Source organism: Mixophyes fleayi, chromosome 2, assembly GCF_038048845.1.
Source record: "Mixophyes fleayi isolate aMixFle1 chromosome 2, aMixFle1.hap1, whole genome shotgun sequence".
Taxonomy (NCBI): domain Eukaryota; kingdom Metazoa; phylum Chordata; class Amphibia; order Anura; family Limnodynastidae; genus Mixophyes; species Mixophyes fleayi.
The window spans coordinates 154,871,340-154,897,062 of record NC_134403.1 but is presented as its reverse complement, the minus strand read 5'-3'; the positions used below and the strand labels follow the sequence as shown (position 1 = coordinate 154,897,062).

The 25,723-nt window shown below is 38.5% G+C and overlaps 1 protein-coding gene across 9 annotated transcripts in view; it reads left to right on the top strand.

Moving 5' to 3' along the window:
* Nucleotides 1-25,723, top strand: part of DMD (dystrophin) — a 1,967,742-nt gene that overhangs the window by 1,410,426 nt on the left and 531,593 nt on the right. For all 9 annotated transcript variants that reach the window (XM_075200299.1, XM_075200300.1, XM_075200296.1 and 6 more), the window contains one exon: nucleotides 18,677-18,866. In XM_075200299.1, coding sequence (XP_075056400.1) covers nucleotides 18,677-18,866 — 190 coding nt within the window. The remainder of the gene's footprint in view (nucleotides 1-18,676; nucleotides 18,867-25,723) is intronic.

Genomic DNA, 25,723 nt, shown 5'->3' with positions numbered 1-25,723 from the left:
AAGTAAAAGTACTGTTAAAATTAAAAACACTGATACTGCAAAAGTAACAGCAAAACGCCAGTAAACATTATCAACTTAATAATGGTGACTGGCGTTCTACCACATGATGATATACTGAAAGTAAAATGTATGTTCATGCAGCATTTCCATATAACATAGTATGCTGAATCACACTTAATATATGTGCCGCTCAGCATGTACACATCAGTTTTTTGGACGCATTAATATTTGCGTTCTTATTATGTAAAATGAGTCCAACTCCACATGACACCCAGTATCTTTATATTCTCCAAGAGTTCTCAATCTGATGTGACATAAGGGGGGGTGAGATATAACATTAGGGGGAATTCAATTCCCCCCCGAAGTACCGCCGTGTTAAACGTATTACCGTTATTTTGGTAATACTAACCCGGCTTTCTGCTCGCAAAAAGCCGGTGTTAAAACTACCGTAATAATGGTATTTACACGCACTATTACTGTAATAACGGTAATACTGCGCAGGCCGCGTTACTTTTTCAAGTAACATGGCCAATTGAATTCCCCTAGGTCAGTAAAGCACAGGAAGTATGACAAAGAGCAGGCAAAGAGTTGGCAGTCATAATTCTAAATTTTTCGAAGTGGCCCCCATGGACATTACACATATTTCTTATTATGATATAGTTGTGATATTTATGATAACTTTTTTTAATACTTTTTTTTTATAGTCTTTTCTTTTTACTTTGCGTATAATAGGGAATACAATGTGCTGAATGTGCTTTTTAATCTAGGTAATACAGTAGGCCACTTTCTCTTTATAACTTCTATTTCCATCTAATACTGCAGTAAACCAGATAAAAGGGCACATTTTAACCAGGCTATTTTCCCCAGCATAATTTCCTAATGAATTTCACAAAAATGTCAGAGTTAAATTGTCTCAAACTGTATGCCCTTTTGTGGATGATTTTGCATTGACTTCATTAAATGAGCTCTCTAGTTATTAATATGGTCCAAAATCCTGAAACATTTGAGAACCTCTGCACTTTTCATACATTAGGCACAATATTTAAAATTCTGTCACACTGTGTATTCCAGCAAAGTGCAAGGGAATAAAATTCATGACTAACAATTTCCATAAAAAAACACTTAGCAGTTTGTTGCTCTAGAGGCGCATGAGCAATGTTAACATTTAAAGCTTTCTCAAGTTTTTTTCCCACATATTTCAAAGAAAGAGCATCTATACAGCAGAATTTGATGCCGGCAAGTGGCACATAAAAACTCATAGCATAATGTTAGAACTGTGGATAATGTATAAAGTATTTATGTGGCCTTGGGGAATATCAAATAAAATGGATTAGATTTGCAGGGGCATATTAAATCTCTCTCTCGACATTCTGACCATGTCTGCAGCCATCATCCGGCTGCACCAATTGTATGGTTAAACTGGACATAGACCCGGCTGTTCAGAGCTCATGATAAGTGGTGGACCTGCCCATATAAGGATGTCTCACAGTAACGTTTAGAGGAGGTGCTCTGTAATCATGTCTGGGCAGTGGCGGAACTACCATTGGTGTAGCAGGTGGGGTGCGCCATGGCCCATGGAGATAATGGGGCCCGCTGAACGGGGAACTAGCGAGCTGTGGGCTCCAGGCCTCCTCCCCGCTTCCCTGTACCGCATCCCACAGTTTGCTAGTTCCGCCTTTGTGTCTGGGTGTATGACATGTGTATGACATGATAACTGTGCAGTAGATTTTTGTTCTTTTGACCTTTTAACTGAAGTTTCTGTAAAACAGGTTTTGGTTAAGAGATCCATATGTATGTATGATTGTATGTTTATAGGGAGTGAAAACAATAGAGATCTTCTCACAAAGTGTAAAATACAAGCAAATCTAAGTGTGTGTGTATGTATGTGTGTTTAACACGGTTACAGAAGTTATAGTATAGTGTTAAATTTAGCATTTTTCTGACTTTTTTCTTTATCCCTGAATCTCTGCTCTTCCCTTCTGATACAACTCCAGGCTCCAACTTTTCTCCTCTTATTTCACTTGTGAATTTTCCACTGCTCGTAAAAATAAATGCGCCTTGAAGAGGTAAATGAGTTAAGTTAATGTATTGGCTAATGGTACTCCCACAGATCTTTCCTAATTCCTTCATCTCGCACACAATCTGCATTGTTATACCGCAGTATAGAAACAGGAGGGTGGTGGAGACAGAATAATGGAGACCAGATAATTAAAGTGAAATAAGGAACGACAAGGTGAATGAAAAATGTGCATGCCATTTTTATCTTTAATTAAAAAACAGGCAGATAAATTGAGCCGGTCTGTCAGTAGGGGGGAATCTTTTGCATGTTATTGCTTTAGAAAGTTGGGGTAATTTTCTTTTTGATAGAGAGAGTGAGAAAGAGAGAGAGAGAGAGAGAGGCAGAGAGAGAAGAGAGAACAGAGTGTAACTGATAGGAATTTGGACACACGAGCAGACAGGAGGCATCAGAAATACTGTAACTATGAAATTGTGAACGGGACTCAAAACAGCATTAAATACTTAACTATCCTTCATTTATTTAATTCAGGATCGTTTTATGAAATTACCAAAATTAACATATTTGAAGATCACCAGTTTGCAATGCTCTCTTAAAAGAACAATTAACTTGGACCTAAAGTCCCGTTGTTTGAAAGAGGGGAGTCCTCTTTTATACATAATCCTTGTTTAACTTGATCTACTTTTTCCTATGTTCAACGTTTGAAATAAGTGGAATTATATTTTTACCAGTGTACAAGTACAATATATGCTTTTCATGTTATAGCGCTTTGGTGGACACTTACATATCACCCCTGGAAGTATTACAAAGAAATGGTATGCCCACTATTGTAATCTTTATCCAGGGCCAACCAATGTCTTATAATGACCTGGCTTTACTCTATACGGTTTCTAATATACACTTTGTTATTACTTCCTCCAGTGCTTTGTACCTTAAACTATTTGATTTTATAGCAGTTGTATCAGACATTTTGGGCTAGATTTACTAAGCTGCGGGTTTGAAAAAGTGGGGATGTTGCCTATAGCAACCAATCAGATTCTAGCTATCATTTTGTAGAAGGTACTAAATAAATGAAAGCTAGAATCTGATTGGTTGCTATAGGCAACATCCCCACTTTTTCAAACCCGCATCTTAGTAAATCTAGCCCTTTGTCTAGATGCCTGTCATTGAGTGCATGATAAAATGTATATTTCATCAACAGCATGCAGTTATATATCTGTCTAAAGTCGTATACATTGAGAACTACTATATGACATATTTGCTCGGGCTTCTAAATTGACAAAAAAGAAGGTAGCAAATGAAAACAACCATGGGCGGACCTAGACTTTATTTTTAGGGGGGGCAATATAGCATAATCACGCCCCTCCTTCATTCTGATTGGCTGGTCCCTGTTGGCCCGGCCTCCTCCCACGATTGACCCCACCATCCCGTTTTGATCGGCAGCATCTTGGAGTATTTTAAAGTTAGGTTTGTGCTGCAAAGGGGGTCGCACCCCATTGATCGGCCACTGGAAACAACCACAATTACTGCAGATAACTGTATAATAAATATGCATGCAGTATGGTACAATAAAGACTGCCCACCTAAACAGTGATTTATGAGTTCCAAATAAATTAAATAAGAGCACATGTAATGGTGAGTATTAGTATTTTGTGCCCACCTGTGACTTACTGTTTAGTCAAATTCAGGCAAAATATTATATGAGGTTGTCCCTATTCTGGCAGAACATGTGTTTCTGACAATGTTTTTTTTATTTAATACAAAACAAGTTTCGTCAGCTGTAGTGAAAGGTAAGTAGATTATTTTACATTTTAACAGCATTAATTTGTTAGCATGTTGGCATATTGGTTAGCATTATAGCCTCATAGCTCTGGGATCATGCAATTACTCCATGTTTTCATGGATTTCCTCTAGGTATCATCATCATCATCATTTATTTATATAGCGCCACTGTTTCCGCAGCGCTGTACAGAGAACTCATTCACATCAGTCCCTGCCCCATTGGAGCTTACAGTCTAAATTCCCTAACACACACACACACACACAGACACACAGACTAGGGTCAATTTTGTTAGCAGCCAATTAACCTACCAGCATGTTTTTGGAGTGTGGGAGGAAACCGGAGCACCCGGAGGAAACCCACGCAAACACAGGGAGAACATACAAACTCCTCACAGATAAGGCCATGGTCGGGAATTGAACTCATGACCCCAGTGCTGTGAGGCACAAGTGCTAACCACTTAGCCACCGTGCTGCCCCATGGTACTATGCTTTCCTCCCACACTCCACATACGGGCAGGTCAATTGGCTTCTGATGAAGTTAAACATTGTGGGCCTGAGTCATTAAAGAGAGCAAAGCATAAAAAGCAGTAACTTAGAATTCTAGCGCCTGGGGCGATAAAGACTAATGCCGCCCCCCCTAGCCCTCAATTTTAACCAAATGAACATAAAATATTCCTAAACTGTGCTCAAGTACTGGGCCCCCCTATCGCACAGCCCTAGTTACGGCCCTAATAAAAAGGAGTAACTTTGCACCTGGTCAAAACCATGTTGTATTGGAGGAGGTGGTAAATTTAAAATGTGGGGATAGATTTATAGTTGGGATAGGACATGTCCTGAATCAGCTTTCAATTTCAGTGTAAAATAAAGCTATCAAATATTTGTGTGCTACTTGAAAAAACAGCCAGTATTTTCCTTATGTGCAAAGTAATAAACTAATTTGCACCCCTTGCATTGTAACATTGTTTGTCCAGGATCATATTTACGCCTTTTTTTGCTTTGCTTGCCTTAATGACTCAGGCCCAGTGTGTGTGTGTGTGTGTGTTCGTGTTTTAGAGATATTGATTGTAAGCTCCACTGGGATAGGGACTGATGGGAATGATTATTCTGTATAAAGAACTGTGTACTATGTAGGTGCTATATAAATAACTGGTAATACATAATTGCTTGCAGAGCATAGGAAACCATACCGTAAAGCTGACAACACACTACAGAAAATTTCTCCCGATGAGCTATCTGTAAAAATTATACCAATGACTGAAAGGTCCAATGAGTATACAGAGCCATGTGTGCACACCTACACAATTTACCTTCAGATCTGATAAACATCTGCTGAAAGGATAATGACTCTGTACATTCCATAGAGATCTGCCTACACAGCTGCTCGTGAGTGCGTACACACTTCCACATTTGCCCGACATCGTTCCATCATTTAGGAAGGTTATAAAACCAAACCAACGGATGCGGTGAGATTTGGTACAATAAAACATGATTGTTAGAGCGCACATACTAACACAATATCCTGCAAGAATTTTATGTAATGTGTACCCAGCTTACCATAGCTGATAGTTTTCAAGGATTTTATAGATTTTTTTCTGGAAGTGCCCCTATGAGTACAATTCCTCTTATTCTGTATATTCCTTTTTTCTTGGCTTTATACATGAATATTTATTGAACAAAAAAATATAAAGTCACAAAAAATAAAATTCTATTTAAGTTTAGCAATTTTGTGGTGACAGAGATGTTGGTACTCTAAAGTCCATCAAGATTGCACAGATGCACTACATAGATAAATACTGTTGCACACTACCTTGGAATGCAATTAAAACTCACTTAGAAACTGTAACAATATAACTATTAACACAATAGCAAATCTTCGAGCTTAGATATCCTGGTTCAGCAGCAGACTGTTAATGGAAATTATTTTAAAACGTTGGCAACTATGTCTGTGCTGATGCTAAGCAGCAAAGCAGTCTGGGAGGCAAGGTCACATGACTTGGGCTGCTAATGCAGTTCTTCAGGGAGGATATTATAGATACCTCCGTTTTTATATGCTTTTAAAACTATCCACTTATGTATAAATAGAACAGCTAAGTCATTTAAATCTGGACTGGAAACACAAACATTATTTCAGCTATTTTTCTAAATGAGAGTCTAATATTGTTTCTGCACAATCTGTGTAATTCTTTAAAAATCAAAGCAGCATGCAGCTGAAGGATTTTCAGCTGTGTCAAAAGACATTCACTTGAGCTGAGTGAATTTAAAAGAAAATAGTTATTATATAAGTTAGCAAGTTAAATTGCTACATCTACCGCATCACTTTTGCACCTCGGTGGAATTGTAAATGCAAACTTATTTCCTGAGAGATAAGCTGGGCTGCAATTTTCAGGTAATTGGAAGAAGCAGACCCGAGTTGAGTTCTGTCAGGCTGATTTCAGTCTTAAGATATGATGATGATTATTATGTCAAATGCAATCAAGGATGTAGGCCTTGAACTGACAAGAGGGATGGCTGTTTTTAATTCAGGTTTTTATATAATGTAGACCTATGAACACATAGTCACAGCTGGTTAAAGAAAAAAAAACCCAAATTGATGTATGTGTGCACAGATTGGAAAAGTTACAGTTCAGTAAATACTGAGACTCACCCTATGTAATGTGAATATTTTGTATGGTGTTTGCCATGACTATTACTATGACTGTTAATGAGATTTTATTGAGAGGATTTTTTTTTAGATGAAAAGGAAGGGTTATTTCTAAGTAAATTATATTGTTTATTCAAGAAAAAATGTAATTGTGATATTACAGCTAAATAGCAATCATGTTTTGTCTAATTATTTTGCCTTGCTGAAAATATAAGAAAATAACATTCATCCCTCCTTCTAATTTGATCAATTGTATGACTGGATTACACATTGGGAATTCCATAATATACAATCATAAATGGCTCACAACACTAAGATTAGCTTTTGACAAAAAAGAAATGGATATTTAAGGGCAAGGAATTATAAGTACATTCTTGGGGAGTGAAAAATTTGTTAGAGCCATGAATGTGGACTTGGGGTAATCAGACTTCCCTAACCTATTTAAGGACATTGGCCTGATTCATTAAGGAAAGTTAAGCAAAAATTGAGTAATATTTCTTACTTAAGTTTTCTGGACAAAACCATTTTGCAGTGCAAGGGGTGCAAATTAGTTTATTATTTTGCACATAAGGAAAATACTGGCTGTTTTTACATGTAGCACACAGATACTTGATAGCTTATTTGTGCAATGAGATTTAAAGTTGATCCAGGGCATGTCCTACCCCAAATATAAATCAGCCATCAAATTTGAAATGTACCTCTCCCTCAACATGGTTTTCCCTTAATTTCTTACTTTTGCTTAACTTTCTTTAATGAATCAGGCCCATTGTACCCAACATGATCTTAAAATTATTGATAATTGAGACCATTAGCTGCAGTTTCATTTAAAATACAATCTTGTCATGGTGTTGTAACTTACAATATATATTTATGAATAACGTGTAATTTCAAATTTGATTAGTGTATATTATGTTTAGTAGTCCTTAAGTGAGTTTTACTTTCCAATGCATAGCTGAAGTCCTGCCTAACGCATGTTTTTCACTACTTGTGTGTTGGTTGCTAGAGTTGAAAATTCATTAGGAGATCATGCAGAGAGTGTGGGCCCTGAACATAGAAGTACTATAATAATTAGAGATGGTCACTGACCCCCGTGTTTTGGTTTTAGATTCGGTTTTGGTCCTGGATTACCGTCGTGTTTTGGTTTTGGTTTTGGTTTTGCAAAACCGCCATTGCGTGTTTTGGTTTTGGTTTTGGTTTTGTTTGGTTTTGTTTTGGGAAAATCCATGTTTTTGGGCCTAAATTAACCCAATTTAGTGCTCCAACTGTTTTAGAGACAAGTAATCTAATTGTTGAGGTAATAAATCATCCAAAAAAACAGTTTAATTCTTCGTTGGTAGGCCTATTCTACACACAAAACAGATTGTCTTCCTCTCCATCTATGCATATTGGCAATGCAGCCATCGTCTTTGAATGTATATTACACCCTACACTTATAGTTAAATATGTAAAGAAATGGAAAAAGCCAGTTTGGTTTCTGTCTCTCAAGGCCCCCCTCCACTTGTATAAAATACCAAAAAATTCAGCCATTATAGACTGTACAATATTAATTGACATGGAGAAAGCCAGTTTGGTTTCTGTCTCTCAAGGCCCCCCTCCACTTGTATAAAATACCAAAAAATTCAGCCATTATAGACTGTACAATATTAATTGACATGGAGAAAGCCAGTTTGGTTTCTGTCTCTCAAGGCCCCCCTCCACTTGTATAAAATACCAAAAAATTCAGCCATTATAGACTGTACAATATTAATTGACATGGAGAAAGACAGTTTGGGGTCACTCTGTCTCTCTAGGCCCCCCTCCACTTGTATAAAATACCAAAAAATTCAGCCATTATAGACTGTACAATATTAATTGACATGGAAAAAGCCAGTTTGGTTTCTGTCTCTCTAGGCCCCCCTCCACTTGTATAAAATACCCAAAAATTCAGCCATTATAGACTGTACAATATTATGAAAAATGGACAAAGCCAGTTTAGGGTCACTCTGTCTATGACACCCTACCCTTAAGGATAAATTGCCCTAACAGCAGCCTTTCAAGATGGTATGTGATATGGAAATGCCACAAGTCCCTTTCCTCTTTGGGGGTAGATTGCACCCTACACTTACATAGAAAGTTTTAAAAAGATGTTATCGGCATCATCTTCAGCTTAATCCTCACCCTCATCAGTGTGTACGTCATCATCACAGACTATCAATTCATCGCCGCTTGAATCCGCCATTAGAGAACAGTCAGTGCTTGGATGTCTTGGATGGTGAAGGCCTTCCTCGTGGAAGATGTAGTTCATTTTTATAAACATCATTTTCTCCACATTTTTGGGAAGTAACCTTCTACGGCGATCACTGACTAAGTTCCCTGCTGTGCTGAACACTCGTTCAGAGTACACACTGGAGGGTGGGCAGCTTAGGTATTGCAAAGCAAGTTTGTACATGGGTTTCCAAATGGCCTGCTTTTCTTCCCAGTAAGGAAAGGGACTGTCTGACATTTCCATATCAACTACCTCTTGAAAGTAATCCTCCACCATCCTTTGCATGTTTATACTCATATTGGATGGAGTTATGGGCAAAGTGACACATTTTTTTGAAAAATCCTTCAAACCAGCCCAGATGTTAAATTGTTCTCGTCTGCCCCCTGTGTCTTCCCTGCTTCTTTTTTGGAAATTTAATTTTTTACGAGCAACAGCTTGAGAAAGTGAAGGAGGACACGTTGTCAAGCCGAGGCCCAGTTCAGCGGCCAACTTGCTGAGCAATAGCTCCTTGCAAAAGTTCACATCTCGCTCATTTACAAGTAAAGACTCAATGTAGGTTTTAAACCTTGGATCAAGCACAGTGGCCAAAACGTACTGATCCGAGTTCAAGATCTTAATAACTCGAGGATCATTGTGAAGCGAATTAAGTACTTGATCGACAAGGCCAACATACTTTGCTGAATTGTTTGCTTTCAGCTCCTCCTTCATTTTCTCAAGCTGCTTTTCCAATAGTCTAATTAAAGGAATGACTTGGCTCAAACTAGCAGAGTCAGCACTGACCTCACATGTCACAACTTCAAATGGTTTCAGCACCTTGCACAGCACTGAAAGGATTCCCCACTGTGCAAGAGTGAAATACATCCCCCCTCCTTTCCCAATGTCATGACTTGTGCAATATGCTTGGATGGCTTTGCGCTGTTCCTCCATCCTCTGAAGCATGTACAGGGTGGAATTCCACCGAGTTACCACCTCTTGCTTAAGTTGGTGGCAGGGCAAGTTAAACTGCTCTTGGAGCTGCTGTAATCTCCTACATGCTGTGGCTGAATGCCTGAAATGGCCTGAAATTTTACGGGCCACCGAAAGCATCTCCTGCACCTCACGGTTATTTCGTAGGAAGCTCTGCACCACCAAGTTGATGGTGTGAGCAAAACAGGGAATATGTTGGAAATCACCCAGCTGTAATGCTCACACTATATTGTTGGCGTTATCTGAAATGACATACCCTGGGGAGAGTCCGAGTGGTATAAGCCATGCATCAATCACATCTCTCAGTTTGCGTAACAAATTGTCAGCCGTATGCCTGTTAGTGAAGCCGGTGATACAAAGAGTGGCCTGCCTGTGACAAATGTTACGTAGTGGTGTACATGCTGCTGCTGTTCCTGCTGGTGAAGGTGAATGACCAACCCAGTGGGCTGTCACAGTCATATAGTCTTTGGTTTGGCCACTTCCACTTGTCCACATATCTGTGGTTAAGTGAACAGTGGGCAGAATGGCATTTTTCAGCGCAATCTCTACATTTTTACACACTTTTTGGTATAGTTGTGGAATAGCTTTACGGGAGAAATGGTGTCGCGATGGAATTCTGTAACGCGGACACAAAACCTCAATTAACTGTGAAAAACCAGCTGCGTTTATTGTGGAGATTGGACGCAGATCTAACACTAACATTGCAGCCATGGCGTCTGTGATTCGCTTGGCGACTGGGTGACTGCTGTCATATTTGCTTCCCCTCGCAAATGATTGTTTCACAGTTAATTGCTGAAATGTAGGACTGCTCATTTTATTCACCTGCCTCTGGGATGACGATTCACCCCCAGCAGCAGCAACAGCAGCAGCAGGACTAACGCTTTCTTCAGAGGAATCAATAATAGTGCCGGAGTCATCCAGCCTTAAGTGGGATGCCGGGCTAACTCCGAGCGCTACTGAGGATATTGATGAGGATGGTGTGGTGGGTGTATTTTGTAGCCGTCGGTATGTCGGTGAGCGGAGGGTCTTAGCTGATGAGGGAGTGCTTGTATTCTTTTGGGAAGAACTTTCAGCTTTTCCCAACACTTTGCCATGAACTCTCGTTAAATGGCGTAACATAGACGAGGTTCCAAGATGGTTAAGTTCCCTCCCTCGACTGACTGTGGCTTCACATACACTACAAATGGCTATACAATTGTTGTCTGGATTTGGGTAGAAATAATTCCACACATAAGAAGTGGATTTTTTTGTTTTATGCCCAGGCATGACAATGGCCTTTTTCTTGTCACGTGCCAGAACTGCTGCCACTGGTGCAGGACTTACACAAACAACCTCATCCTCATCAACATCCTCATTAGCGCCCTCGTCGCCTGCACAAATCTCCCCCTCATCCTCTTCTAATTCCAAAGTGGCATCCTCAATTTGGGTATCACCGGCTACACTCGGGCTATTAAGGCACACATCAGCAGAATGCTCACGATTAGACATCCCACTGTTGGATGGACTTTCCACAGGGATTGTTGTCATTTGTGAATCAGAGCAAATATTCTCCTGTAATGCCTCACTGTTATCTTGCAGCTCGGCTTTGACGCGTAACAGTAGTTGTGCACCAATTGTAGGCTGGGTAACTTTTTGGGATCTGCCACTAATAGCCAAAGGTGAAGGCCTCATTCTCTCTTTGCCACTGCGTGTGTAGAATGGCATGCTTGCAATTTTTTTTTTATCGTCACTTAACTTTTGCTCAGTTACACTTCTTTTTCGCTTCAATACAGTAAATTTTTTTTTGGTTTTTGTTTTTTGCACTAATTTGAAAACACTCTGTTGTTTGACGTCGCCTTGGCCAGATGACGTACTGGGAACACTAACATCAGGACTGGTGACAGAACCTGGTTGCTCATTTAGATCATATGTGGACTGCTTTGAATCCATTCTGAGCGCAAACCACTGGGGAGTGCTAAAAATTATTTAGTAGATTCTGCTGACAGTTATGACTTTTGACAGCCAGAAATATTAATGCACAATTAGGGAGGACACCCCAAAAGCACTGAGGAGTGCTAAAAATTATTTAGTAGATTCTGCTGACAGTTATGACTTTTGACAGCCAGAAATATTAATGCACAATTAGGGAGGACACCCCAAAAACACTGAGGAGTGCTAAAAATTATTTAGTAGATACTGCTGACAGATATGACTTTTGACAGCCAGAAATAATAATGCACAATTAGGGAGGACACCCCAAAAACACTGAGGAGTGCTAAAAATTATTTAGTAGATACTGCTGACAGATATGACTTTTGACAGCCAGAAATATTAATGCACCGAGTCCCGAGATCCGACAACGTCACAATGACGTTCGGCCTCGATTTGGATTTGGAATGGGCGGGAGAGTACCGAGCTGCTCAGCTCGGTACTCGGATACCCAAAGTTCGGGTGGGTTCGGTTCTCGGAGAACCGGACCCGCCCATCTCTAATAATAATACTGATATCAGTAGCGCATATAGCTGGGGCATGAAGACAAATGTCTGTATTCTAATATTATTATTTTTTTATTATTATTATTAATTTTTATTTATAGGGAGCCACTAGGTGTCCGTAGCGCCGTACAGGAACAAACAATCACAATACGAGGTGAGACGGCACGGTTCAGTAAACAATAAGCACAGTAACTCAATAAGCTCAAAGCACAGCTAGAGAGAGGGGGGAAGGGAAGATCCACATACGCTGGAGCCCAAGATTGAGGGCACGGATGACAGGGAGACCCTCAGAGGGGTGGGGGATAGGTAGCTGGAGAGCAGAGTTAGAAGTGGAGGAAATAGGAGGAGAGATGGCCCTGCTCAAGGGAGTGTACAATCTAAGGGGAGGGGTAGACAGACAGAGAGACACAGGGGTGAGAGGGAGAGAAGGGGGAACAGAAGCAGATTCAGGGGATGGGGTAGAGGCAGAAGATAAGGTAGGAAGTTAAGTGGGAGACTGGAAGGCTTTGAGAAAGAGGTGGGTTTTTAAAGCCAGTTTGAAACTGGACAGATTGGGGAATGTTGTGATGGAGGGAGGGAGCATGTTCCAGTGGAGGGGGGCAGCGCGGGAGAAGTCTTGGATACGCGCGTGAGAGTAGATAATCAGAGGGAAAGAGAGGCGACGGTCATTGGCAGTTCTTGTCAATAATATCACTTGGTTATTACTTTTATAGCACTGTTGTATATTAATTTACTCCATGTTACATGTATAAATATATAGAGAGTCTCTAAAATTACATTCACCCAATAACTGATACCCTGTTTTTTACCTTATTTACTTGGCCTACCCTGTTTTTGTTTTTAATTTAATATGGAATACAATTGGTTTATGGAAAGCATCGGAGGAATAAATAGAGAAAGGTCTAGTACTCATAATATAATATAATATTATAATTAAATACAGTGATGGGCACTAATTATAGAAGTGAGTAGATAAGTAATATTATGAATTTCCCTTAAGAGGTTAGTTTTCACGGATCTCCTAAAACTTTGAAGGTTAAGGAGCAATCTTATAGGACAGAGAAAAGCGCTACAGCGGTGAAGCACATCAGAGCTATTGATTGAAGGAATTTGAGGTAGTAATATGGGTTGACGAAAGGCCCAAGTTCTTCGAAAATGTAGAGCATGGGTAGGATTGTATAAGAAGAGAGGAGAGAGATGGAGGTGCTGCATTTTTGATGGTTTCAAGGTAATGACCATAATCTTGAATTGTATCCTGACCGAAACAGGCAGCCAGTAAAATGTCTTGTGTTGCATTGTACTTACAAATTAATTTTGGCTCTCCTAATGGGGGAATGTAAACAGTTTACTAGAAAGATAAAAAAAAATACTAGAGCAAGTTAAGGTACAGACAGATACAAATTTAGACATGCACTTGATTATGGCCTGCGCAAATAGAGGATACCTGAAATAAAGAAAACAAATTAATTTAGTAGGGGGATATATTTATTGGGTGGTGCCAAAAAACAAATCAAATATCAACCGTACATAAAAAATCTACGAATAATAAAATATAAAAAAAATTTCTGCTGTCGACACTGAAAGCTCTTCACAATTACACAAGAGAGCAAAGGATTAAAATGATAAAGGAAACTGAAGCAAGAGATAAAATATAATATGAACACACTGAATGGTGAGAGACAGGCATGGCGTGTTTGACAAATGGATATGCATTAATAAAATGCCTCAGTGAACAGATGCATCTTAGGCATATTTTTATTTTTTCCACAGAGTTTAGCATTGTTACTAATCCAAGCACCTAAGATGTTAGATTGACTTGTGTCTATTTTTATGTGTACTGTGGGATACTTTTTTAAATATGTCAAAGGGGCAATTGCCCAGTGCCCAATGCAGTAGTGATGGTGATGCTTCTGCATCCTAAAAACAAGATACCTCCATTTAAAGGAGGGGAGTTTTCTTTCAAACAAATATTAAAATGTGAAAACCTATATAATTTTAAGGTACTTAATTTTAGCCCTAATTTTAGTCCAACATTTTCACAATCTCAAGCATTAAAACTGATAAGTTCTAATTGTAAAGTAAGTTCAAGCGCTAATATGCTCCTAAAACAGATCTGCTCCCAATTTTTTAATATTTTTTTTTACAAAACCATCAACTTAATTTTTTACAAGTGAGTAAACCATATTACAGTGCTATTTTGAGAAAACTTGGTACATTAATATTTTGTGGTTGGGGCACTAATGTTATCTTTGCTTATAGCCAGAGCCGGATTTAGACCTCATAGGGCCCTAGGCAGGATACTGTTTTTGGGCCCCCTCCCTGAAACAATCCATAGCACTATATTTTTGCAGCCTACCATATACCCCTATAGTTAAGTAGATATGAAAGCATGTGCCGCCGCATGCCTACCATATACCCCTATAGTTACATAGAAGTGAAAGCATGTGCTGCCGCATGCCTACCATATACCCCTATAGTTAAGTAGATATGAAAGCATGTGCCGCCGCATGCCTACCATATACCCCTATAGTTACGTAGAAGTGAAAGCATGTGCTGCCGCATGCCTACCATATACCCCTATAGTTAAGTAGATATGAAAGCATGTGCCGCCGCGCAGCCAAAGGAGGTGAGGGAGTGGCTTGCATCTTTGGGGGCGTACCTAACATCTGAAAAGAGCAAGGCCACCCTGCTGCAGAAAAAGGCACCCCTAAATAATTACCAAGCAGTCCCGTTTTTTTAAGTAGTTGGGTCAAAACAACTTAATAAATATTGAAGTCAGGGCAGAAATACTTACTTAAGTTGTTTGCAAAAATAATACGCATAAATCCAAGTATGTGCTCTTGTCACTTTGTCCCTCTATCATCACACTGTGCCCCTTCATTGTCACTTTTGCCCCTTCACAATATCACATGTGCCCTTTCACCATCACCTCTGTGCCCATCACCATCTCTGTGCCAATCACCATCTCCACCTCTGTGCCAATCACCATCACCACCTCTGTGCCAATCACCATCACCACCTCTGTGCCCTTCACCATCACCACTTCTGTGCCAATCACCATCACCACCTCTGTGCCCTTCACCATCACCACTTCTGTGCCAATCACTATCACCACTTCTGTGCCAATCACCACCTCTGTGCCCATCACCACCTCTGTGCCAATCACCATCACCACCTCTGTGCCCATCACCACTTCTGTGCCCCTTCACCATCACCACTTCTGTGCCCCTTCACCATCACCACCTCTGTCCCTCCGTTGTTTTACTTACCTTTCTATTGCCTTTCTTCTACGGCGCGCTGCTCCTCCTCGGTCAGTCCAGATTTAAAAAAAAAAAAAGAGTCACGTGATCGCTCGTCGGGTCCCTGCAGCCTCTTCTCCTCTCTCTATCACTGAGACACTGAGAGGAGAAGAGGCTGCAGGGACCCGATTCGCAGCACCCGAACCCCCTCCCCCGATTCGCGTTTTTTTTTTAAAATTGCTCCTGTCCCCCCCAGCTGTGCCCCCCGAGAGCCGCTAGGCCCTAGGCAGGTGCCTAGGTTGCCTAGCGGTAAATCCAGCCCTGCTTATAGCCCACCACCTTAATAGCTGCTTTGTTGACAAAATTGAGTCAAAAATAACATTTTGAGATACATGCGGCATCATGGAAGAGAACAATGAAGCATGGGTATTGTCCAGTAATTGTTGATTTGCTAGTTACTATACTGAATGCATTATTTCAATAAAAAGGATACAATTAAAAATTTTGTCCACGGTGGGCTTCTGATAAAGTACAAAGTGGGTTCTGTCTGCTCTTAAGTAGACTAGCTTTATATTACCAATTTGATTGTTTTGATTATATATTTTAGGTACAAAGGAATTGTGATATAATCTAGCTAAAAGGGATGATTTCTATAATTACAATTTTTCAAATGAAAGACATATGTAAAATGTTATAAGCAAATGCCATTTATTTGCTATGTATTGATGTACATTTCTCTTGATTTACAAAGTAATTTTCCATAGGTTAATGATAATGAATTAAATAACCTGTACCTGTTATCTTATAGAAAGACTTACAAAAACACTATGAACAGTGATGTAGTAATTGAACCAAACATAATGCCAGTCAGTGAGTACTTATATTAAACTGGTCTCAGTGTGATCATTGTCTGTGTGCTGTGGTTACAAGGAAACACACTAATGTTTGATCGAGTAGTCATATAAAACAGTATTCAATATGTCTCTCTTATCTTGTGTGGTTTATCAGTATGTGTAATATTTTCAATGACTACTTAATTTATGTGATATGTAATTTATTATCAGATTAAAATTGCATTATAGAAATATTACATAAATATGTACTTACTTTTAAACTGTAAGTACGTGTCCCCAGTGCAGACAAAACTATTAAGTTATGAAATTTTCATATAAACATATATAGCATGTTCTTTACATACTGTAAACTGAACCTATATATTTTACATTTCTCGTTAAAGTGGTTGTATATCCTCCTTTAATGCTGCTATCGGCAAGAGGTATCAGCTGCAGATTTTATAATAGATATTGGGGGTTACAGCCCTAAAGGGTGGCATATGATTGGCTGAGAACTGTTCACAACCAGCCATATGATGACTCCTTGTACTCCACTGAACACCCCATATTTTTACATCCAGCCAGTGACAGCTGTCAAAAGCAGCATCAGCCGGTGAGGGTGCACAAGCTTTTTAGTAAGAAGCATAAAGAGATGATATCCTGGAAGAAATGTCTCATATAACAACAATATACAGTATAAGGTTTGTGACTCTTCAGCAGTGATATTTAACTATGAATGACTGGATCTGGTTCTGTCTAATTTATACCCCTTTAAGTGTTGCAAAACTTCTATTTACTATTCATACAGTGGTCATGTCAAATGCAACATGTGTGGCCGGCTTAGCAATTTTGTAGCTCTTCTCATTCTGCTTAAAACATAAAGTACTGAAGCATGGAATATGGTTGGGTTTGTTTTTCATAATATGTTGGCATACGATATTTAGTAAACTGTGACGCCTCTGAAAATTCTATATTTTAATATATAATTCAGTTTTTATGTATAGATACACTACTTTCTTGTTGGTCATCTTGGCAAGGATAACATATACCAAACAAAATTGCTTACATAGACCTATAAAATAGACAATTTCTAAAGATTTTACTGCATTAATCAATTTATTTATGTGCCTACAATTTTGTAAGATGTGATTACATAATTGCTTTTTTATTATTATTATTATTATTTTCTCATGGTGGAAATAATTAGATGTCCTGTTAAACCCAATTATTTACATGCCACGGTTCCCACAATATAATGACAGAACATTAAGTCAACAATTACATTGAATGTGATTTAAATGTTTCAAATGAATGTGCATGCTTTTCCATTTAATGTCAGTCCTCCTTGGTGGGTTTGAAATTAGTCCACAGTAACCATGGTTCTTTCTTTATCGGGAATTATATACTCGCTTTAGCACCACTGACAATTTTTGCATTGTACCAGCTTTAAAAAAAGGAAAACTATTTAAATTAAAACATAAAGAAAACCCAATAAGACAAAGTGTCCGTCATGCAGAACTTGGCAAAATATGTAGACATTTTACAATCCCCTCAACCGTGTGTCACAACTCATTGCGTTGTAATGTTATCTGTTTTTCACAGTTTTGGTTCTGATTATATTTTGTCATTTCTGCTGATGGTAAATGCAAGAGAAATTAGTGCCTTTGAAATCCAATTATTTAGATAATCAGTTTTAATTACATTTAACTCACTTTGTAATCCGTGAATTTACATCCTAGCTAAGTGATTTTAATTAAGCATTGCAATCTAGTTTTGATGTATGGCTTATCAAACGGCAAAATATAGTGAAATGACAACTGTAGAATTCAGAACACACATACTTATGTTTTAATTGAATAGATAAGCCTATTTCTACACGCAGTTCCCGTTTGTTCGATTTCAAATGGTCCGCACATTTAGTCTGTTAGGAATTAGTGGGCTGGTGATAATTAACATAGCGTATGCAATTAAACTAATAAACAGTCTGGTATACACATATTCAGCTGATTACTGAGCAATACTTATTTGACAAAGCTGTACAGAATGATCTAGGAAGAACAAATAACCATTTATTGAAATGAATTTATAATTCAAGATATTTGTAACGGTATGCACACCTGCTAGTAAGCAGTTTGCCAACTATTACACCTACCCATTAAGGTCTTTCTAAGTTGGACTTCAGTAGAGGCTTAATAGGCATTTGCGTTGTGCAAAATAAGAAATGCATTGTAAATAAAAAAATATCTTTCATCAGATATTGAATTTTCAAGTAATGAAACTCGTTTTGTAGGTTTAGCAATCCTACAGTTAACAATTTGCAAAAATTTCAGCTAAACAAAACTTGGGTCTTACTCATCTTTAGTTGGAACTTATAAGATACATTTTTAATGCACAGATGACCACAGTACTAATGGTGGTACTGGGCAGCTGTGTTATCATATATTGCTGTACCAAGGCTAAACTAATTGTCTTTTTGCAGGGTTAGTGAACGTGATGGTGCACTTGAAGCGGCTTTACGACTGTTGCAGCAGTTTTACTTGGATTTGGAAAAATTTCTCGCCTGGCTCACAGAATCTGAGACTACGGCTAATGTTCTGCAGGATGCTAAGAATAAAGATGGGATATTAGAAGACACACAAGGCCTTCGAGAAGTGATGACTCAGTGGCAGGTATTGTCAATATCTGAAGCCCACGTTTTCCAGGTAGAAACTGTAATGAGGTGGCATAAATCAATTAAAATCTACCAAGTTTATTAAACTTTCATTAACTTATTGCATATATGTGCTATTCTATTACTTTTCTATATATTGTTTTTGCAATTATATCTTATATATTGGTACATCTGATAAAAACTCAGAGAGTGGAGAAATGCCTGAATAAATTATGTACCCCAAAAGGTAAATTAAGTCAGGCAACAATATGAGAAAAATAAAAATGCAATATATTTAAATTAAAATTTATAACCAATGTAAAACAAGTAAAAATAACAGCAGCGTGAGAGGGCTGATAACCCCTAAAACCCTCCAAACAAAATGGACAGTTTTTGTACACTATTATTATTGACACATAGGGGCGTATTCAATTGTGAGCGTTAGCGCTGAAAAACGAGCGCTCAAAAAATATTACCGTTTATACGGTAATATTGCGTGCAAAAAGCGTTAATACGGTAGTTTACTTGCGGAATTTCAGCTCGCAGCTCAGGGAGCATCGAGCTGAAATTCCGCAAGTAATTACCGTATTAACGCTAAGATTTTTCCAACGCTCGTTTGTTAGCGTTAACGCTAACAATTGAATACGCCCCATAGTATTAATACAAGAAGTATAACAGTCTATCAATACAAACAACATCATAGATTGTAGTATGATTTTAAGATTTCTGAAAAAAGTGTTCATAATGGATGCAGACATACACAGTATATAAAGACTATAAGGTGTCTGCATAGAATAAAGGCTAGCTTTAGTCTTGTCTGTCTTTTTAGTGAAATGCATTAATTTTAGCTTCCCACTAGTAAGGTTATGCATAAATAGTAAATGGAAAAATAAAAGTTATTACCTCCTTAACTATCTAAAACTCAAAACCTATAGAAACCAGTAGAATGCTTTTGATCATTTTGCCCACAATTGCTCCAATTTGGATTGATGCAAACTTATCGTAATGTAGTTTAAACTAGTTGAACATACGTAGCTGTATTCTGCATTTATTTACAAGTATCAGCAGCAGCTGCAGCTATTTATATAGCGCCACTAATTTCACAGAGCTGTACAGAGAACTCACTCACATCAGTCCCTGCCCCATTGGAGCTTACAGTCTAAATTCCCTAAAACATACACACAAACAAAGACATAGATAGAGAGAGAGACTAGGGTCAATTTTGATAGCAGCCAATTAACCTACCAGTATGTTTTTGGAGTGTGGGAGGAAACTGGAGCACCCAGAGGAAACCCACACAAATATGGGGAGAACATACAAACTAAACACAGATAAGGCCAAGTATGGGATTTTTTTGCTGGGGAAACCAAATGTTAGATATAAAAAAGTTAGAGCTATGGTGAATTATTTACAATAATTGTACAATGTATAAATTCTACTCTAGTATAGTCTGTAAACTACATGACAGAGTTGCCCTACAATGCAGAGTAGCATCCGCTATCTGGAGGTGTTTGCTGCCTAATGAGGGAAGTTGTGAGTTATATGTAACTTGGAAATTCCACTATACTGTTGTTAGAGAATGTCAATGAAGGACATTCCAATATATAGAAGTGTATCTGGTATTTACGTATACATGTATCAGTATCATCATCATCATCAGTTATTTATATAGCGCCACTAATTACGCAGCGCTGTACAGAGAACTCATTCACATCAGTCCCTGCCCCATTGGAGCTTACAATCTAAATTTCCTAACAGACACACAGACAGACAAAGAGAGAGAGACTATGGTCAATTTGTTTGAGAGCAGCCAATTAACCTACTAGTAAGTTTTTGGAGTGTGGGAGGAAACCGGAGCACTCGGAGGAAACCCACGCTAACACAGGGAGAACATACAAACTCCACACAGATAAGACCATGGTCGGGATTCGAACTCATGACCCCAGCGCTGTGAGGCAGAAGTGCTAACCACTTAGCCACTGTGCTAAATCCTAAATCAGTTTTGGGGTGGGGGGTTGTTTTGATGGTTTGGTGTAAATAGGTTGATTTTATTTCACATATTTTAATTTCTCATCTTGCTGTACCTAGTTATATTACACAAAATGAATCGAATTTATTAAAGATATCTGTCTCAACGTTTCTTCTTCATTTGAAAGTATAGTTTAAAATACAGAGCGGGTAGTTCTCTGTGTTTTGTGGTTTAATGCTTCAATACACCGACTGGAAAAAAAAAATGCTGAATAAATTTGTCATAGTTAGTGATTATACAATTTCCAGTCAATTGTTTTCTTCTGGAAGCAAGAAATTAGTTTTCCCTAATTTAATTCTTGAAAATGAAAAGATGAAATGTTTCCTCATGCTGCAACATATTGCGGTGGGAAGATGATCCATCACCTGCTATGAAATAGAATGGAGGTGTTTGTATACACAGTATTACATCCAGTGCTTTTTTCATTTGTCTTCATCACCATCCTGTGGCATTCTGCAGAATGGTTTACTACAGACCTTGAAACTACTGAGCAACTCATTATCTGACAGCTCTTTGATCAGGCAGAACATTTATTAGCTCTATGCGATGGGGCTAGTTGCTAAGGTGTTCCATACATGCTTTGCACCATCATCTCTTCAAATCTGACTTGTGATTGACATTTTGAGGTTGTGAAGTATCCTTCTGAATGCTGTATCACAGAAATGGTAAATCTAATGTGAAACTTCTACAGTAGAACACTGTGGGGTAAATGTATCAAGCTGAGAGTTTACTGGCGGGTTTGAAAAACCAATCAGATTCTAGTTACCATTTATTTAGTACATTCTACAAAATGATAGCTAGAATATGATTGGTTGCTATAGGCAACATCTCCTCTTTTCAAACCCGCCGAAAAACTCTCAGTTTGATACATTTACCCTCTGTGTTTTCAAAGGAAATAACTTTATAATGTGTCCACATGATTTTTAGAGATTACTACAGATGAGCGAAGTTTTGTGGCGGAACAGTTTGTTTTGCAGAAATGATACAATGTTTGCATTCTGATTTTGCTTTACCATTTTACTTTAAGTATGTTTTTCTACACATGTTTTAACTACCTATGTTGAATGTTCCTACATTATATTAGATCATCACAATAGTATCTTTTTGCCTATGATAAGTAGATCAAAGTATGTGTGTGAATAAAAATGTGTCAAGTGTTACATTTTATTTGCCAATGATCCTGCATGCACCCCAAACAGGCTTTGGGGCCGCTTCATTTGCTAGCAATGTGCTGCGGAATGTTCCTAAAGGCATTCTGCGGCTAAGAAACATTGCAGATCCCCCCATAGAGGGGTGCAGGAAAATCTGCGATGTTGGGATACCGTAGAACCTAGAAATGTGCGCAGCCAGAAATCACAGTGATGTCCGGTGGCACATCGCTAGCAATTGAATTGGTCCCTTTAAGTTTGCTTTCCTGAAGCAAAAGACAATTTGTTAGGTAAATTTAATACACTTACTTCCACCAGTAAATATATGTAAACTTTGAAGATGCCCTTTTATTGAACTGAATATTCTGTAAAAATATATACTGTACAATATTCTCATTTACATATGTTGGGCCTGCTTTATTAGTGATCTTATCTTGTGCAAAAGTTAAGATGCTTATTTTAAGAAAAAACGGGGAGATAAGAATGAAGTTAAGATGCATTTTCATCTTAACTTAAGAAATTCTTCACTGAATTTTGCTTCTTATCTCCCTTTTCTGGGCATGCACAGAGTGGATTTGCCTCACCCAGATCCACACAATCTCTGCCCAGAAATAACCACTTTGGGGCAAATCTCTGCATGGTTTGTAAGTTCCCCCCCTTTTTAGGGCCCTTAAATTGTGAGCTATGGCGTTAGCAATCAGCCAACAATTCTGTTAAGTTTTATTTTTTCCTTAACAGAGCAGTAAAGTATTTGAGTTGAGTACTTTTTCATATACCAGAAGTATTTCTTGGCAAACATTAGCTAAACTACAAAGTGGTAGAATATTCTTTGGCAGGTTGATGATTTAGATGATAACAATGATGCAACTGTTCCTGTAGATCCTATCCATGTAATAAAAATGGCAGTACCACATATCTGTGAAATATAGAAGGAAAAACGTGATTCACATAAACATCCTTAGCATGCCGTTATGAATACATTTGCATAAGATGTGATGGTATTGTTTTATTTTTCACTTAGAGCTAAAAGCTGCCTTTAGAATTAGAATGACTCTAAAACAGATTCACAGCAAGCAAAGATCCAGGAAGGCTGGTGGGGGATTACTGTTATCATATCATAGAAGTGTACTTATAATTACTTTGCAGTTGGGTTATAAATGAATTATGCAGCATAAAAAAAGATGTTCTCTTTCATTACTGGTTACGTTAACATTTGTAAACAGTAATGTTACCAGCTATCTCAGGTATTATTTTCATTATACTTGTTTTTACTAATTAGTTGAAAGAATTGCCTACCTTTCCAACCAGAGTAACAGCTGACTCTCTGCTGTCAATAAACCACTTTTAGGTGTACAGAAGCGCAGGATAGTCCAGATATCTTATCACTCATTTCTGGGGGATGAGTTTAACAATCTTTGGCCAGTTGAAAGAGGAGAAGCGCGAAGGCGCGCTTCTATAAATTAATGAAATGTGTACAAGTGAATAAAACTATTTGGGACGGCAGCCAAGGACAATTGAGACCAATGTGCATGTGCAAACAAAGGAAAAATGTTGTCTGGTGCTCAAAAACAAACAATATACGAATCACTATGTGTCAGCATATACATAAAGGAGAATTTTGTGGACCAGGGGAGCACGCAGGGAGGGTTTCTGGGTCTCCAGAAACCCCTCCCCTCCGCGAGCAAACGGGCACTTAACATTGCCCTGTACTGTCCAGCAGCCGCAGCGCTGTCACAGAAGCGTCCGCGGCAGTGCTGTATTGTACTACAACACAGCACTGCCGCGGACGCTTCTCTGACAGCGCCACGGCTGCTGTACAGTACAACATTGTTAAAATGGAGCTGCTGCGCATGCGCGGCCACATGCGAAGCAGCTCTCTCTCTCTCGATATTTTTTTTTGGCGCGGGGGGGGGGGGCGTTTGCCCCTGTGGACAATTTAGCTATATTGGGATATAAGCTCACCTGCCATGTCAAGGCATCTCCTGTGGGTGAGTCGCTATTCAGTGAAACAAAAATATAATATAAATATATATATATATATATATATATATATATATATCTATATCTATATCTATATATATATATATATATATATATATATATATATACTTGAGAGTGTAGACATCACTCTGTACTGAGTTGTGTGATACATTGTAATAATATTTCTTAACATTTTACATGCTCCTGAGTTAAACCTTGTGTTCTGCAAGCCCCAGCACAAATAGCGCTGATAGAATCAGAATGATTGATGTCTATGATGTTTAAAAGTTTGACATTTCCCCCTTTTTTTTCTTAATGTGCACTCAAAATATTGCTGTTCAGTTGCTTATACCTGATGCTGAAGAAATTGTTTGTGAAATAGGAAAAAAATTGCACCTGAAAGTAGTTTATTTGACATTCTAGACAAAATGATGTGAAATCTGAGTACATGCAATACACTCTAAAGGGGGGTTGCAGGTGTTCAGAATCTAATCTTAACAGGAAATTATGTCTCAGCTGTTCAAGGAAAATAAGAAGATCACAGTTGTTGCAGTTTCAGCTCAGATCCCTTTTGCATCGCACATAGTATGGGGACAAGGTTTAAATACACTGTAGGTTTGCTGTTTGTTCTGATTGACAATGATGAAAATATCAGTGCTTAACAGCTTTACACAGTAACATGGTTCTAATCTCTTCCCAATGCTCATGTGGGTCATAGCATGAAGCAGTATTAGCAAACTGTATAGACATTTTTTCATGTATGTAAGCCCAAAAGTCAGGGGCAAATGCAGTATTTCTAGAGTGGGTTCCATTCCACGCCACCAGAGTGTATGCAAGAGGCATGGCTATCATTTGAGACTGAACTAGGCTGCTCCCCAACTATTCCCGTCTCCTTCAAATACACGGGCAATGGTAGATAACGGTCATGTTCCTGTGTGATTGTCCTGTTCACGCAGGGCTTTGTTCCGACTGCAAGGATAGTACATGTAGTTTACCCTTAATAAGTAGAACAGTGTGAGGTGAGACATACATCCCAACTATTGTTGCAGTCGGGAGTCCTGAATTGAACTGAATAGTCACACAAAATTGGGACTTCCCCATCAAAATCAGTACAGCTTGTAGACTGTGCTGCTCATCCCTACCTGTTCTTGCAGTTCTCACTACTTGCGGCTGCTGGTGTCTTAAACTCAATTGTTGTTTGTCTGGATCCTGGAATGTTGGGACCCTGTTTGGCAAAAAGGGATAAGTATATAAAATATAGAAACGACTCCCTACCTGAAACCAGCCCTGAGATTAAATTAATATCACTCACATTTAATAAATACACCTATTTCTCCCAATTAGCCCCAACATTACATTAATACCTTTTAAAATTATTAGATTAGATTACCTATTTCCCTGACCCCCCCCCAACATACCCTGACATTAAATTGTACTCACATTTAATAAATACACCCTTCCCCCCACCCCCAACAGGCCAAATATTAAATAATTAAACCTGATTCCCCCCAAATCCATCCAATATTAATTATTGGTATACACAATCCCTAAACCTAGCCCCACATTCAATTAATAATCCCCAAACTACCCTAGCATTAATTAATTAATGCCATCACTCCACCATTAACAGTCATTTCTATGAACCACTATTAAATAGTCCCCACCATCAAATAAATTGGTAATGTTTCCCACTCACAATTAAATGATTATCACCCACCC